At 37.6% G+C, this 17,505-nt stretch overlaps 1 protein-coding gene across 2 annotated transcripts in view; it reads right to left on the reverse strand.

The window, feature by feature from the left end:
- Positions 1 to 402: 402 nt before the first annotated feature.
- LOC142720063 (histamine H2 receptor-like) overlaps positions 403 to 17,505 on the reverse strand; it is a 105,934-nt gene continuing 88,831 nt past the window's right edge. For both annotated transcript variants that reach the window (XM_075848808.1, XM_075848807.1), the window contains exons 3-4: positions 5,824 to 6,000; positions 403 to 1,533 (exon numbers count right to left, since the gene is read on the reverse strand). In XM_075848808.1, the coding sequence (XP_075704923.1) occupies positions 828 to 1,533; positions 5,824 to 6,000 (883 nt within the window). In that variant the 3' untranslated portion in view covers positions 403 to 827. The remainder of the gene's footprint in view (positions 1,534 to 5,823; positions 6,001 to 17,505) is intronic.

The raw sequence follows: 17,505 nt of genomic DNA on the forward strand, positions 1-17,505 counted from the left end.
GCATTTACTTTACACAAAGCAGGTGGCTTTCAGAAGTCTCCTCTAATGCCTTTTCCTCATGGTATCCATCGATCTATTTGTTCTAGAAATAATCTAGAAAAGTACTACACTTCTGTCTGCCGCAGGCATGCAAAAAATTTTTTTGTATGGTTAAATATCAAAAATAATATTGTTGCTTCACACGGGCTCTTTATATTGAGCCGTGTCAGATTTTGTATGAATATATATGTTTATAAGTCCGTAGATGCACTTCATATGATACATTTTACATACAGACCTCTAAAAAATATCAACAATGCCTTCATTAACATGCTGTAGGGGTACAAATTGGAAAAAAATCCATAAAAAATTGTAGAAAAAGCTAAGACCATTATACAGAGATTACAATGGACAAAAAAAAGGGGAAATTAAAATGCAATTTTAAAAATTGTGAACATTTTTGTGACAACATCTAGAAGGTCTAACACATACCAAATGCTTCGGCATTCAAAGTCTAAGAATATGAGATCACACGTGCATCTTTAAAGCACAAACTTAAAGTCTCAGTTCTCTTTAATGTATAAAAGTTTTTTTTTTTTTCGTTTTTTCAAAAATGTGCCCAAAATTTTTCTTAATAAGTAAATTTAAACAAAGCTGTGCCCGGTCATGGTCAGTTAACAGTTTGTATCCACATTAGTTCATAGCTGTTTATTCAACATAGTCAGGCCATAACGTATTAATTCCATGAGGTCTTCACTCTTGTCACTTGGCGATATCATCACGGGGACATCCCAAGAAGTTCAGCCTTGTGGCCTAGACATAAAATCCAGGAATCAGAAATGATGTAGTTAGTAGTGCACTGTAAGTGGACATTTCATAGCTTGCTTGTTCTTTAACATACAGTTAGACATTGGCAACTTAATGTTGTATTCTGGATCTTGAGCAGTCTTGGAGAATGTGACTATGGAGACCATATCGTCTCCAATGTCCACCTGTGATCTCCAACGCCTACAGATAAGGAGTTTTTTGAGAGCTCTTTGGAAGTCTCGGTTCAGAAAAGCGTATAGCATGGGATTAATAGTTGAATTACAGTATCCCAACCATGTAATATATTTGAAGGTATTGACCAGAACTGCGCTGGTGGAACTTGTACCCTTTGCTGCTATAAAAACATTCAAGACAAAGTAAGGTAGCCAACACATGACGAACACTGAGATGATGATACTCATAGTCCTGGTGGCTTTATGTTCTAGTTGTAAGTTGTTTTGGCGCTTGCTGTTTGGATGGTAATGAAGATCTAGAGTCTGGGAGACAATGCGGGTGGCCTTTAAGCGGGAAGCTCTGTAGATGAAGAAGTACATACTGCACATGATCATAAATGGGATGTAGAAGGCCAGAGAAGAGGCAACAATCGCAAAGGTCCAGTTGGTCACAAAGATGCATTCCTTCCCGTTGTCAAAGTCTATGCCTGGTATTTCATTCCAGCCTTGCATGACTGGTAGGAAGGAGATTAAGGAGGAGTAGACCCAAATTGTCACTGTCATAATGATGCATCTACAGAGAAACAAGAGGTTAACTCAATACCTTTGAAGGAAAAATAAAACAGGATTGGTACGCAAATCGAATAATGAAATGTCCTATAACCAGTATGTCAAGCGTGGAAACGTGGTAACAAGACGAGAGGTGGTCACAAATGTGCCCATAGTTCAGCTTGTCCAGCCAATAATCAATAATTTATCTGATGATTGGCTAGAGCTATACAATATGTGTCTATGTGTAGCCACCCAGTGGTTGTGATGTGAAGTGCAGTATTTTAAGGGTTTTAGCGGCATGTCGTGATATTGTATTGAATTTGTTTCATGATAAATTGGAGTCCTTAGCCTAATTCCATCAAAAGTTCTCATTGAGATTAATGGGTTGTCCATGTTGTACACAGATGTGCTGGGTTCTCCAGAGATGCTCTTTGGAGCTTCTTTTAGATGTGACATTATAGAGGGGATATTGGACATCAGTCACCAAGAACGGACCAGTCTGGAGATTGACAGAGGCCTGTATAGACAGAATAGGAAGTACCAGACAGCTTCCATGGTGGTTATGGTCAGTGTTGATTATATAAACCCTATATATGATTATACATATATAGGGATTATACATATACAGTGCCCACCAAAAGTTCCGGAACACCCTCATAACTTTTGAATGGCTCGAGGTAGAGGGTTGAAATTTGGTGGGATTTAATGGGGTCGTAAAATCTACCAGTTGGGTTGGGCGGGGGCAGCAACATTTTAAATGGCATGGAGGGTCGAGTGGGGGCTCATTGGAAAGCTCTTTTCAATAGGAAAACAATGCTGCAATCGATTTTGAGATAACTTTAAAGTTATCATCTTTATTATCGGCTACCACCGGTGTTAGCATTATCCAAAATGTACCACGCGGGTAAAATCCTAAATGCGTGTGGGTGCATGTGCGTGTGTGTGTGAGCTTGGGAATGTCACATCAAGGTGACTTTAAATGACGTATTATTACAATCGGCCTCGGCGATACAAAATGGACCTGGTCTACGATTGTAACATGATGATAACTTTAAAGTTAAATATCTCAGCAAAAAATCGATTGCGGCATTGTTTTCGTATTGAAAAGAGCTTTCAAATGAGCCCCCACTCGACCCCCCGTACCATTTAAGATTTTGCTGCCCTCGGGGGGGGGGGGGGGGGTCTGGGTGGAGTGGGGTATTTTTTTTTAGCGTTAACTGGTAGATTTTATGACCCCATTAAATCCCACCAAATTTCAACCCTCTACCTGAGCCGTTCAAAAGTTATGAGGGTGTTCCGGAACTTGGTGGGCACTGTATAGGGTTTATATACAGCTGTACTATTTTCCTATTTATAATCACCATTATAATTACCAAGTAGTAATTTCAAGCATCATCCATGGCCACAGCAGCAGTGATGTCTATAAGTAATTTCAATTTACGTGGAGGGAACAGACCTGCATGTGACAAAAATGATCAATGTTTCCCTGCCTGCTAATGACCAAATCAATCCACGCGGAGCATTAAAGCACCTAATGAATGCCGATTCAAACATTTGTAAAGTCTGTGTCTATGAAATGCTGTAACGTGCCTGTGCCGTCCTCTGGACATTGAAGTATTAGCTCTGAGAGCAGACACATGTGGTACATCTCTAAGCGGTGATGCATAATTGAGCAATGATGGTAAACAACGTGGTAATACTTTGGTAATATCCAGACACTTGACATATAGTGGATCCCATTCTTATAGGAATAATAATCCTCATATTTATAGACCACAAGTGACGGCTGCATGAAAAAAATACATACAATCTACGAGTCTTACTTAATATGTTCAAGAAAATGAATGTTTGGTTAGGAAACCTCCCGTCTACAAATACAGATGGACAATCATACATTCATTTGTATTTAACGGAAGCGCTCATGGAATCCCGGAACTGTAATAGCCACGTTCTTGCGCTGTCTCTCGCTGCCGGCCGCCTCCGCAGTCAGTGTCTTGGCGAGGCTGTTAGGAATTTCGGCCAGTGAATGTGCAGATTGCGCAGCCGCCTGACCAGTCACATAACCCTATTTCTATAACTGGGACCATGGCCTCTGCCACTTATAGGTGTTAGTTTCTCTTCCCTACCTGGTTGCTATATCGTGCTCTTAACCTGAACTTTCCTTGCTGTTTCCACCCATTTAGTCCCTAACTAAGTTTTTGGATTGTCCTGTTACTGGATACTCAGCTCTGCTGCATCTCGGGTACTGACCCTGGATTGCCTGACAGGTCCTCTTTATTACACCACACGAGAGTTGACAGGATCACCTCTTTAAATGCAGCTTGATATGAAATAATTCATTGGGTTTTTAAAAAATTACAAAAATGGAGCAGCAGTTTATCGTGGGCTTGGAACAGCTCTAGTAGAACAGAAGTCAGGATTTCTCAAGCCGGGATGTAACGCCAGCGTCCCCTGCCGACGGGTCTCGTGCGTTCCCGGCTGGGGACCTGGCCCTGCTCCTCATCCAGGTTGCCGGCGTCTGATTTGTTCACAGCAAAGAGTAGATCGCCATAGGGGGGTTAAAGGGTGAAGACAGGCGAGGCTACTTAGATAACGCACTTAGAGGTGGCCTCGAGCCAAACCGGTGGAGTAGCCCAGTGGATCCACAACCTGCTGTACCTAACACTGGAGACATGGTTAGAATCCAGAAACTCTGTTGACTGCCGGAAGACTTCATGGTCTATTTTTTCCCAGTTTTTATAGTTTTACTATGGCCTTTGCTGTTTTTTTTTTTTTCTACAAAGGCTCAGTAATCATTGTTATGTTTGTCTTCTTGTTTGCTCATCGAATTTGGCGAAACTGCCAAATGTGTGAAAATGAAACAGCAACGGCGTTATTTGTAGATACTTCAAAAACCTGTCTTTGCTGGAAGCTTTTCTTATAAATTAGTGGTCAACCGCAGGCTAAAGCTTTATGGGCAACCAAAACATGAGTGTGATATTATTAACCAGTTGTTGGCTGTGTTAAAGAAATGATAAAATGGGATTATTGGGATGCTAATAAGAGTCATTTATATGTAACATGATGGTGGTGGAGTCCTTTGGGATGATGGACATCCTTGGCACATACGGAGCACCCACAGGCGTAACTTCTGGGACCTAAAGCACAATTTGTAGCAACGCAAATGGGAAAGATAGGATACAAAAAAGAAACAAAAAACATTGTAGTTGTTTTTTTAATTACAATGTCTCCCAAATGTGATAATTATTGAATAATGTTATGGATGTAGAAAATCGAAAGAATTAATAATTAGCTACTATAACACATGAAATATGAAGTTGGATTGGATTGTACAATGACATAGTGGGGTGCAAAATATATAAAACTTCCAACTAAAACATAAATGTATTTCTACTCCTGGTTTAAAAAAAAAGTATTATTGGGGTGTTCTGCTATACTGGCACACAGCCTTCAATGCTTCATAATACTGCCCCATCACATGCAGCCCTGTCCTCACCACCACAGCCACGTAACTGGACAGTTGACGGCCACCGAGCTCCAGCTGATGTCATTATTCTCATACTTCAAGATGTACTATCCTTGCCCGCTTCCTCACACTGCCCCTGTCACATCCTTGTCCTTGCTAACAAGGACAAGGTTACTACCCGGTCATCTTTCCCATCATCTGATTGGCTACTGTCTCATTTCCATTCTGGTCATTATTCTTTCACATTCGCAGTCTTGTCCTCGCTAACGTCATTACTTTATTTTACAAGTCACTGCCTCCCTCAAAATCAGCACACTCCTCTACTGGTGTCATCAATCATGAGCCGATTGGCTGCAGTTTGTCCCATTGCCATTCTCCTCATAACACTATCCCTGTCATTCGCAGTCTTGTACTCGCTAACATAATTTCTTGATTGTACAAGTCACTGCCTCCCTCAGAATCCGCACACTCCTCTGCTGGTGTCATCAATCATGAGCTGATTGGGTACAGTTTTTTTCATTGCCATTCTCTTCATGACACTGTCCCTGTCACAAGCCGCCTTGTCCTTGCTAATATCATCACATGATTTTACAGGTCACTTCCTCACTCAAAATCAGCAAACTCCTCTGCTGGTGTCATCAATCATGAGCTGATTGGCTACTGGATTTTTTAACTCCAAACACTGCCCTATCACTTGTAGCTCTTTCTTCACTGATATAGTCAGAGGTCACTGCCCCTAACTAGATCAGCTCACTCATCTTCTGCTGATGCCATAATCTGTTGTCAGGGTTGGCGCTTATAATAAAACTGTTAATACCTAATTCACGTAATATACCTTGCACCCACCTGCGACGTGACATCCTCTTTGAATAGTGATATGGAGTGACCACAGAACAGTATCTGTCCAGACTGATGAAGCACAAGGTGACGATGGACGCCGTGCAGAACATGACATCGAATGAGATCCACACCTTGCAGAACTGTCTTCCGAACAGCCACATCCCGGTGACTTCATAGATGATACTGCAAAACAAAGCACAACATGAGCTCCTAGACGTCACTAGGATAATGCAAGATCATCTCTGCAGTATAACAAGATGTACTCATCAGAAAATCACAGCAGGAGGAGACACTTGTTGGTCTTGGGGGGTCTGTGGTCTTTTCCATGACGAAAAAATGACAGGACTTTAGAGTTCAACTACTAACCAGGACTGAAAAACAGAAACCCAGCAGATTTCAGCCAATTCACAAATTGAAGGGAGGTTGTGTCTAAACCCGCCATGAGTGTGGCCTACAGCTGAATTTTCAAGTTTTTGCTCAGAGTTACACTTTAAATGGGTTATGCGGGGACCAAAAATGATTAGCAGTGTAGTCCCTGCAGTATGTGAGTACACACACTAATATACAATCCGCTCCCCCGTCGCACTGATTCTGAGATCTTCATAGATTTTTATAGCGCTGCCGGGGGATCGGAAATCTAGTTGCACAGTCTTTTTTGATCAGAGGGCGTCACCGCTGCTTCATAATGTTCTGTCTTCTTTCCCCAGTCTGTCCCTCCCTCCCTTCTTCCATTGATCGACAGGGGCCAGGCAGTGTAATAGGCGAGTTCACACCTGATCCCATAGTCTCTTGAACTTGCCTGGCTCTACTTCATAATCGGCGCATGCGCAGTACACCCTGTAAGTTCATGGTCTACGCTATCTATCTATCTATCTATCTATCTATCTATCTATCTATCTATCTATCTATCTATCTATCTATCTATCTATCTATCTATCTATCTATCCCATATCTATCTATCTATCTATCTATCTATCTATCTATCTATCTATCTATCTATCTATCTATCTATCTATCTATCTATCTATCTATCTATCTATCATCTATCTATCTATCTATCTATCTATCTATCTATCTATCTATCTATCTATCTATCTATCTATCTATCTATCTATCTATCATCTATCTATCCCATATCTATCTATCTATCAATCTATCTATCTATCTATCTATCTATCTATCTATCTATCTATCTATCTATCTATCTATCTATCTATCTATCTATCTATCTATCTATCTATCTATCTATCTATCCCATATCTATCTATCTATCTATCTATCTATCTATCTATCTATCTATCTATCTATCTATCTATCTATCTATCATCTATCTATCTATCTATCTATCTATCTATCTATCTATCTATCTATCTATCTATCTATCTATCTATCTATCTATCTATCTATCCATCCATCCATCCATCCATCCATCCATCCATCTATCATGTCTTTGTCTCATATATATATATGTAGCCTTTTATTGCACTTATTCTATTATGTGACTGCACCATTTATATAGGCAAGGCACGGGTATTGTAAGTGACACAAAGGGCTTCTTTTCTGTGCAGCAGATGGTATTTTTATACATTAGTAAACTCTGGATTCTATTACTGCCGTTATAATAAGATGCATAATATCTGACACAAAGAACAAAGTCTCTGTAGATATAAATATGAAGCATCTCTTCTATAAAGTTTAGGCCCCCCGGGTCCTGTAGTCTGGTGAGTGCAGCTGTCCATGGTGCTGATAATATTAGATGTAATAACAGGACTCTGCTATAGATCTATCATAAGAAAATCACCATTCATTTCTTAAAGGGATATCTCTATCTTCACCATTTATCCACAGGATATGTTATAAATACCTGATAGATGAGGGTCCCACCTCTTGGTCCCTTACCTAGCCTAAGTAGCGGGGGTCGCATGATCAATATTAATGGATTCAAGATGGCTACTGTCCCCACAGAAGCCAAAGGCGGAGGCAGCCGTCCTTATGTGCGGCTCTCTCCATTGGAGTCCTTGGGAGTTCCGAAATGAGCAAAGCAATACCCCTTTAATTTTGGAGGTAGAAGTGCTGTCCTGTCTCCATGAAGCAGGGTAACATTGTGTGTGTTCCTCCGGACCCCAGCATTGTGTAGTAGTGAACTGTTGGGAATCCAATCGTGTTGTTGTGTTGAAACCAGTAGGGGGTGCTCTTGCGCTACAAAGTGACAAAGAATATATGGCGGATGGAGCGGAAACAGGATCCCGGGTGGGTTGGAAAGCTCTTCACTGTGTAGGTTACATCTTGGGACATTCTAGAGGGTTCTAGGTTCTGCTTTACTGCATGGCTGCAATGTATCAGAGACACTTTTATAACCAATAAGAGACAGAATATGTGTGAACTGAGTGCTAATGTGGGAGCTGAAAACAAACCAAAAAAACCCCACAATAAACAGATACTACTATGACGCCGCAGTATTACGGTAATATTCCCATAGATTATAATGTGTATATTTGCCATTGTGTGTCATAGTAATATTTGCATTATGTGGCCACTATATGGCAGTGTTATTTAAACCATATAAACCAAGATTATATCTAGACTTTTCACAGCGATGATGAAAAGCAATCTGCTCTTGCTCAAGTATATGTTGTGCTGACACCTAGTGGCCAATGTGAAAATGACAATTATGATGATTTTTTTGATTAGCTTGATTTTGATTGATTGAGTTGCTTATTGCATGCTAACTTAAACTGAAGCTTTAGACTTGTAGACACTTAAAAGATTTTGTTAAGGAATTACATATCTAGCGATCTCCTAATATAATGGTATCAGCGGAACTGCTGCATTTACAGGTCAGAGTGATCAGATAATAAATGTTCAGGGAATTTTAAATGATCTACCACTGCCCTGTATGTAGAAGATACGGCTACAGTTATCAGCCAGGAAATGGAAACTTGTTATTGACAGATGTAGCAGAGCTGAACTTTACACTAAGGGTCCTGTTACACTAAGGGTCCTGTTAAACCGTCCTATTACGGTAGTGTAAACGAGTGCCGATCAACGAGACAGCTCTATCTATCTATCTATCTATCTATCTATCTATCTATCTATCTATCTATCTATCTATCTATCTATCTATCTATCATCTATCTATCTATCTATCTATCTATCTATCTATCTATCTATCTATCTATCTATCCCATATCTATCTATCTATCTATCTATCTATCTATCTATCTATCTATCTATCTATCTATCTATCTATCTATCATCTATCTATCTATCTATCTATCTATCTATCTATCTATCTATCTATCTATCTATCTATCTATCTATCTATCTATCTATCATCTATCTATCCCATATCTATCTATCTATCATCTATCTATCTATCTATCTATCTATCTATCTATCTATCTATCTATCTATCTATCTATCTATCTATCTATCTATCTATCTATCTATCCCATATCTATCTATCTATCTATCTATCTATCTATCTATCTATCTATCTATCTATCTATCTATCTATCTATCTATCTATCATCTATCTATCTATCTATCTATCTATCTATCTATCTATCTATCTATCTATCTATCTATCTATCTATCTATCTATCTATCTATCTATCCATCCATCCATCCATCCATCCATCCATCCATCTATCATGTCTTTGTCTCATATATATATATGTAGCCTTTTATTGCACTTATTCTATTATGTGACTGCACCATTTATATAGGCAAGGCACGGGTATTGTAAGTGACACAAAGGGCTTCTTTTCTGTGCAGCAGATGGTATTTTTATACATTAGTAAACTCTGGATTCTATTACTGCCGTTATAATAAGATGCATAATATCTGACACAAAGAACAAAGTCTCTGTAGATATAAATATGAAGCATCTCTTCTATAAAGTTTAGGCCCCCCGGGTCCTGTAGTCTGGTGAGTGCAGCTGTCCATGGTGCTGATAATATTAGATGTAATAACAGGACTCTGCTATAGATCTATCATAAGAAAATCACCATTCATTTCTTAAAGGGATATCTCTATCTTCACCATTTATCCACAGGATATGTTATAAATACCTGATAGATGAGGGTCCCACCTCTTGGTCCCTTACCTAGCCTAAGTAGCGGGGGTCGCATGATCAATATTAATGGATTCAAGATGGCTACTGTCCCCACAGAAGCCAAAGGCGGAGGCAGCCGTCCTTATGTGCGGCTCTCTCCATTGGAGTCCTTGGGAGTTCCGAAATGAGCAAAGCAATACCCCTTTAATTTTGGAGGTAGAAGTGCTGTCCTGTCTCCATGAAGCAGGGTAACATTGTGTGTGTTCCTCCGGACCCCAGCATTGTGTAGTAGTGAACTGTTGGGAATCCAATCGTGTTGTTGTGTTGAAACCAGTAGGGGGTGCTCTTGCGCTACAAAGTGACAAAGAATATATGGCGGATGGAGCGGAAACAGGATCCCGGGTGGGTTGGAAAGCTCTTCACTGTGTAGGTTACATCTTGGGACATTCTAGAGGGTTCTAGGTTCTGCTTTACTGCATGGCTGCAATGTATCAGAGACACTTTTATAACCAATAAGAGACAGAATATGTGTGAACTGAGTGCTAATGTGGGAGCTGAAAACAAACCAAAAAAACCCCACAATAAACAGATACTACTATGACGCCGCAGTATTACGGTAATATTCCCATAGATTATAATGTGTATATTTGCCATTGTGTGTCATAGTAATATTTGCATTATGTGGCCACTATATGGCAGTGTTATTTAAACCATATAAACCAAGATTATATCTAGACTTTTCACAGCGATGATGAAAAGCAATCTGCTCTTGCTCAAGTATATGTTGTGCTGACACCTAGTGGCCAATGTGAAAATGACAATTATGATGATTTTTTTGATTAGCTTGATTTTGATTGATTGAGTTGCTTATTGCATGCTAACTTAAACTGAAGCTTTAGACTTGTAGACACTTAAAAGATTTTGTTAAGGAATTACATATCTAGCGATCTCCTAATATAATGGTATCAGCGGAACTGCTGCATTTACAGGTCAGAGTGATCAGATAATAAATGTTCAGGGAATTTTAAATGATCTACCACTGCCCTGTATGTAGAAGATACGGCTACAGTTATCAGCCAGGAAATGGAAACTTGTTATTGACAGATGTAGCAGAGCTGAACTTTACACTAAGGGTCCTGTTACACTAAGGGTCCTGTTAAACCGTCCTATTACGGTAGTGTAAACGAGTGCCGATCAACGAGACAGCTCTATCTATCTATCTATCTATCTATCTATCTATCTATCTATCTATCTATCTATCTATCTATCTATCTATCTATCTATCTATCAATCTATCTATCTATCTATCTATCTATCTATCTATCTATCTATCTATCTATCTATCTATCTATCTTTCTCATATCTATCTATCTATCTATCTATCTATCTATCTATCTATCTATCTATCTATCTATCTATCTATCTATCTATCTTTCTCATATCTATCTGTCTATCCATCTATCTATCTATCTTTCTCATATCTATCTATCTATCTATCTATCTATCTATCTATCTATCTATCTATCTATCTATCTATCTATCTATCTATCTATCTATCTATCTATCTATCTATCTATCATGTATCTATCTATCTATCTATCTATCTATCTATCTATCTATCTATCTATCTATCTATCTATCTATCTATCTATCTATCTATCTATCTATCTATCTATCTATCTATCTTTCTCATATCTATCTGTCTATCTATCTATCTATCTATCTATCTATCTATCTATCTATCTATCTATCTATCTATCTATCTATCTATCTATCTATCTATCTATCTATCTATCTATCTTTCTCATATCTATCTATCTATCTATCTATCTATCTATCTATCTATCTATCTATCTATCTATCTATCTATCTATCTATCTATCTATCTATCTATCTATCTATCTCCTAATATAATGGTATCAGCGGAACTGCTGCATTTACAGGTCAGAGTGATCAGATAATAAATGTTCAGGGAATTTTAAATGATCTACCACTGCCCTGTATGTAGAAGATACGGCTACAGTTATCAGCCAGGAAATGGAAACTTGTTATTGACAGATGTAGCAGAGCTGAACTTTACACTAAGGGTCCTGTTACACTAAGGGTCCTGTTAAACCGTCCTATTACGGTAGTGTAAACGAGTGCCGATCAACGAGACAGCTCTATCTATCTATCTATCTATCTATCTATCTATCTATCTATCTATCTATCTATCTATCTATCCATCTATCTATCTATCTTTCTCATATCTATCTGTCTATCTATCTATCTATCTATCTATCTATCTATCTATCTATCTATCTATCTATCTATCTATCTATCTATCTATCTATCTATCTATCTATCTATCTATCTATCTATCTATCTTTCTCATATCTATCTGTCTATCTATCTTTCTCATATCTATCTGTCTATCTATCTATCTATCTATCTATCTATCTATCTATCTATCTATCTATCTATCTATCTATCTATCTATCTATCTATCTATCTATCTATCTATCTATCCATCTATCTATCTATCTATCTATCTATCTATCTATCTATCTTTCTCATATCTATCTATCTATCTATCTATCTATCTATCTATCTATCTATCTATCTATCTATCTATCTATCTATCTATCTATCTATCTATCTATCTTTCTCATATCTATCTATCTATCTATCTATCTATCTATCTATCTATCTATCTATCTATCTATCTATCTATCTATCTATCTATCTATCTATCTATCTATCTATCTATCTCATATCTATCTCTATCTATCTATCTATCTATCTATCTATCTATCTATCTATCTATCTATCTATCTATCTCATATCTATCTATCTATCTATCTATCTATCTATCTATCTATCTATCTATCTATCTATCTATCTATCTATCTATCTATCTATCTATCTATCTCATATCTATCTATCTATCTCATATCTATCTATCTATCTATCTATCTATCTATCTATCTATCTATCTATCTATCTATCTATCTATCTATCTATCTATCTATCTATCTATCTATCTATCTATCTATCATCTATCTATCTCTCTATCTATCTATCTATCTATCTATCTATCTATCTATCTATCTATCTATCTATCTATCTATCTATCTATCTATCTATTCAATTCAATTCAAAGAAGCTTTATTGGCAGGACCAAATACATATTAGCATTGCCAAAGCAAGTAAGAAGTAAGGGAATGAGGGATAGGGACTGAGGGCTTGGGGATAGGGACACATCTAGGGTCGGGGTTATACGAGTCCATGGCATATCATGTCTCTCTCAGTTTATGGCATGCAGTGACATATTGTGCCGCTGTGCCCACTGTGGTTTCCTCTTCACCCAGCAGGATGTAGAGTTTCTCTTCCTCTTCCATGGAGCTGAAGTCCGGTAAGAGATCAGAGAGTTTCCTGAAGTGAGTGTCCCTCACTGCTGAGTATTTGGAGCAGTGTAGCAGGAAGTGGGCCTCATCCTCCACGGCCTCCTGGTCGCACTGTTGGCACAGTCGGCTCTCCCTGGGCTTGTAGGTCTGTCTGTGGCGCCCGGATTCGATGAGCAGGTTGTGGGCGCTCAGTCTGTAGCGGCTCAGGATCTGTCTGTCTCTGGGGTTTGGCAGTTTCTCCAGATATGGCGCCAGTTTATATTCCCGCTGTAGACTCCGGTATATTGTCAGTTTCTGGGATGTCTTTATGTCGTTCCTCCAGTCACTGATATACTCCTCTTGGTTCTCGTTTATTGTCTTCTTGATTTCGGCTTTTGTGAGGCCGCGCTGGGTGACATTTTCTTCAGGCCGGGTCAGGGTGAGATGTTCTGGGGGGCCTGGTTTACCTGGGACCCCTTGGTGTAGCAGGGCTTTATGGTGATAGGAACTTTGCCTGCTGCTGTGTAGATGGGCCCAGAATGATAGCGCCCTCTTCTGGATTGTGAGGTGTAGTGGGAATCTGCCCAGTTCTGCCCGACAGGCACTATTTGAGGTGCTCCGATGGACTTGGAGAAGGTGTTTGCAGAATTCTAGGTGGAAGATTTCTGTTGGGCTGGAATCCCACCTTGACCAGTCTGGGTATGTGTCCGGACCCCCTATCTATCTATCTATCTATTTATCTATCTATCTATCTCATATCTATCTATCTATCTCATATCTATCTATCTATCTATCTATCCATCCATCCATCCATCCATCTATCTATCTATCCATCCATCCATCCATCCATCCATCCATCCATCCATCCATCCATCCATCTATCTATCTATCTATCTATCTATCTATCTATCTATCTATCTATCTATCTATCTATCTATCTATCTATCTATCTATCTATCTATCTATCTATCCATCCATCTATCATGTCTTTGTCTCATATATATATATATGTAGCCTTTTATTGCACTTATTCTATTATGTGACTGCACCATTTCTATAGGCCATTTCTATTCCGCTCCCCCGTCGCACTGATTCTGAGATCTTCATAGATTTTTATAGCGCTGCCGGGGGATCGGAAATCTAGTTGCACAGTCTTTTTTGATCAGAGGGCGTCACCGCTGCTTCATAATGTTCTGTCTTCTTTCCCCAGTCTGTCCCTCCCTCCCTTCTATCTATCTATCTATCTATCTATCTATCTATCTATCTATCTATCTATCTATCTATCTATCTATCTATCTATCTATCTATCTATCTATCTATCTATCTATCTATCTATCTATCTATCTCATATCTATCTATCTATCTATCTCATATCTATCTATCTATCTATCTCATATCTATCTATCTATCTATCTATCTATCTATCTATCTATCTATCTATCTATCTATCTCATATCTATCTATCTATCTATCTATCTATCTATCTATCTATCTATCTATCTATCTATCTATCTATCTATCTATCTATCATCTATCTATCTATCTATCTATCTATCTATCTATCTATCTATCTATCTATCTATCTATCATCTATCTATCTATCTATCTATCTATCTATCTATCTATCTATCTATCTATCTATCTATCTATCTATCTATCTATCTATCTATCTATCTATCTATCTATCTATCTATCTATCTCATATCTATCTCATATCTATCTCATATCTATCTCATATCTATCTATCTATCTATCTATCTATCTATCTATCTATCTATCTATCTCATATCTATCTATCTATCTATCTCATATCTATCTATCTATCTATCTATCTCATATCTATCTATCTATCTATCTATCTATCTATCTATCTATCTATCTATCTATCTATCTATCTATCTATCTATCTATCTATCTATCTATCTATCTATCTATCTCATATCTATCTATCTCATATCTATCTATCTCATATCTATCTATCTATCTCATATCTATCTATCTATCTCATATCTATCTATCTATCTATCTCATATCTATCTATCTATCTATCTCATATCTATCTATCTCATATCTATCTATCTCATATCTATCTATCTCATATCTATCTATCTCTCATATCTATCTATCTATCTATCTATCTATCTATCTATCTATCTATCTATCTCATATCTATCTATCTATCTATCTATCTATCTATCTATCTCATATCTATCTATCTATCTATCTATCTCATATCTATCTATCTATCTATCTATCTATCTATCTATCTATCTATCTCATATCTATCTATCTCATATCTATCTATCTATCTATCTATCTATCTATCTATCTATCTATCTATCTATCTATCTATCTATCTATCTATCTATCTATCTATCTCATATCTATCTCATATCTATCTCATATCTATCTATCTATCTATCTATCTATCTATCTATCTATCTATCTATCTATCTATCTATCTATCTATCTATCTATCTATCTATCTATCTATCTATCTCATATCTATCTATCTCATATCTATCTCATATCTATCTATCTCATATCTATCTATCTATCTATCTATCTATCTATCTATCTATCTATCTATCTATCTATCTATCTATCTATCTATCTATCTATCTATCTATCTATCTATCTCATATCTATCTATCTATCTCATATCTATCTATCTATCTATCTATCTATCTATCTATCTATCTATCTATCTATCTATCTATCTATCTATCTATCTATCTCATATCTATCTATCTATCTATCTATCTATCTATCTATCTATCTATCTATCTATCTATCTATCTATCTATCTATCTATCTATCTATCTATCTATCTATCTCATATCTATCTATCTCATATCTATCTATCTCATATCTATCTATCTATCTATCTATCTATCTATCTATCTATCTATCTATCTATCTATCTATCTATCTATCTATCTATCTATCTATCTATCTATCTATCTATCTATCTCATATCTATCTATCTATCTATCTATCTATCTATCTATCTATCTATCTATCTATCTATCTATCTATCTATCTATCTATCTATCTATCTATCTATCTATCTATCTATCTCATATCTATCTATCTATCTATTTTTACTTTAGATTATATATTTTCGAGTGCCGTGGTCTTTTACGGAACTTTGATCATCATGTCTGAGTAATACTGTAGATTATGTTGTAGATTGTGGTTCAATCCTGAGCTACAACCGTACAGAGTTACCCTGATCTCTGGTGTGATCCTTGGCACCCGAACCCTCATGAGACGACATCAGAGAACATTTCTCAGGTGGTTGAGTAGGCGCCTGGTAAATAAACCAGTCCTTTCCTCAGAAAATCTCTAATTTTCTCCATATTTCACTTCGTTGAGGGACATGTAAAACTTCTTCCCCGTTGGTTCAATTTTTGTACGTTTAGTTTATTGCATTCGATTGCTCAATATTGAATTGTACTCCAATTCTCCAAAGTAAAACACTACGGTAATGTGGATGAGGATACTATATGATATTAAGGCCGGCCTTGAATGTATTGCCTTAAACTTAATCCATTTATAGGTCAACCTGGCAATAAATGAAATCTGGAGGCTTCTTATTATGAACACGCTTTAAATCTGTTTCATGTTAATATTGCAAAGTAGGAAAAGAGGGAATCTCTAGTGAACTGCTCGACAGCTGGGGATGGATAGCAGTTTATTATATAGAAACAACCAGGGAAAGAAGAATGACCCCAGCAATGAACCGAGCACTTGTATATTCTGGGACTTCAATCACTGTATTCATAAGATGAATGGAATTAAATACGAGAAACTCACGGACCAGTATTGAAATGGAGATCGTGTGACTTGTTGTTAAACTCTTCCAGTGTGACCATAAAAGATAGTAACTCATCATCATTTTATAACAGGCCCATTAATTTTGGGATCAACAGCATAGGGGGGAATTAATTAAGACTGACATTTCATACACCAGTCTGAATAGAATTAAAAATTGGAGTAACATTTATAAAGAGGCAAATGCTTCTTAATAAATGTATCTTTCGGCCAGGCAGTGCGTCATAACTGTGGCGCTACGATAGTGGCCATGCGCCATCCATTCCTCTCCACCTTCGCCCATATAATAAAAAAATAACACGTCACCTCAGCGATGTAACGGCTTTGGTCGCGGACCACCGCCTTCACTTACCCCCTGACAGCCTTGACCGCAGACCTCCTCGGAGACACAAGCACACGCGGCCGCCCTGCTCTGAAGTGTCCTCAAGG

This window comes from Rhinoderma darwinii, chromosome 1 (genome assembly GCF_050947455.1).
Source record: "Rhinoderma darwinii isolate aRhiDar2 chromosome 1, aRhiDar2.hap1, whole genome shotgun sequence".
Taxonomy (NCBI): domain Eukaryota; kingdom Metazoa; phylum Chordata; class Amphibia; order Anura; family Rhinodermatidae; genus Rhinoderma; species Rhinoderma darwinii.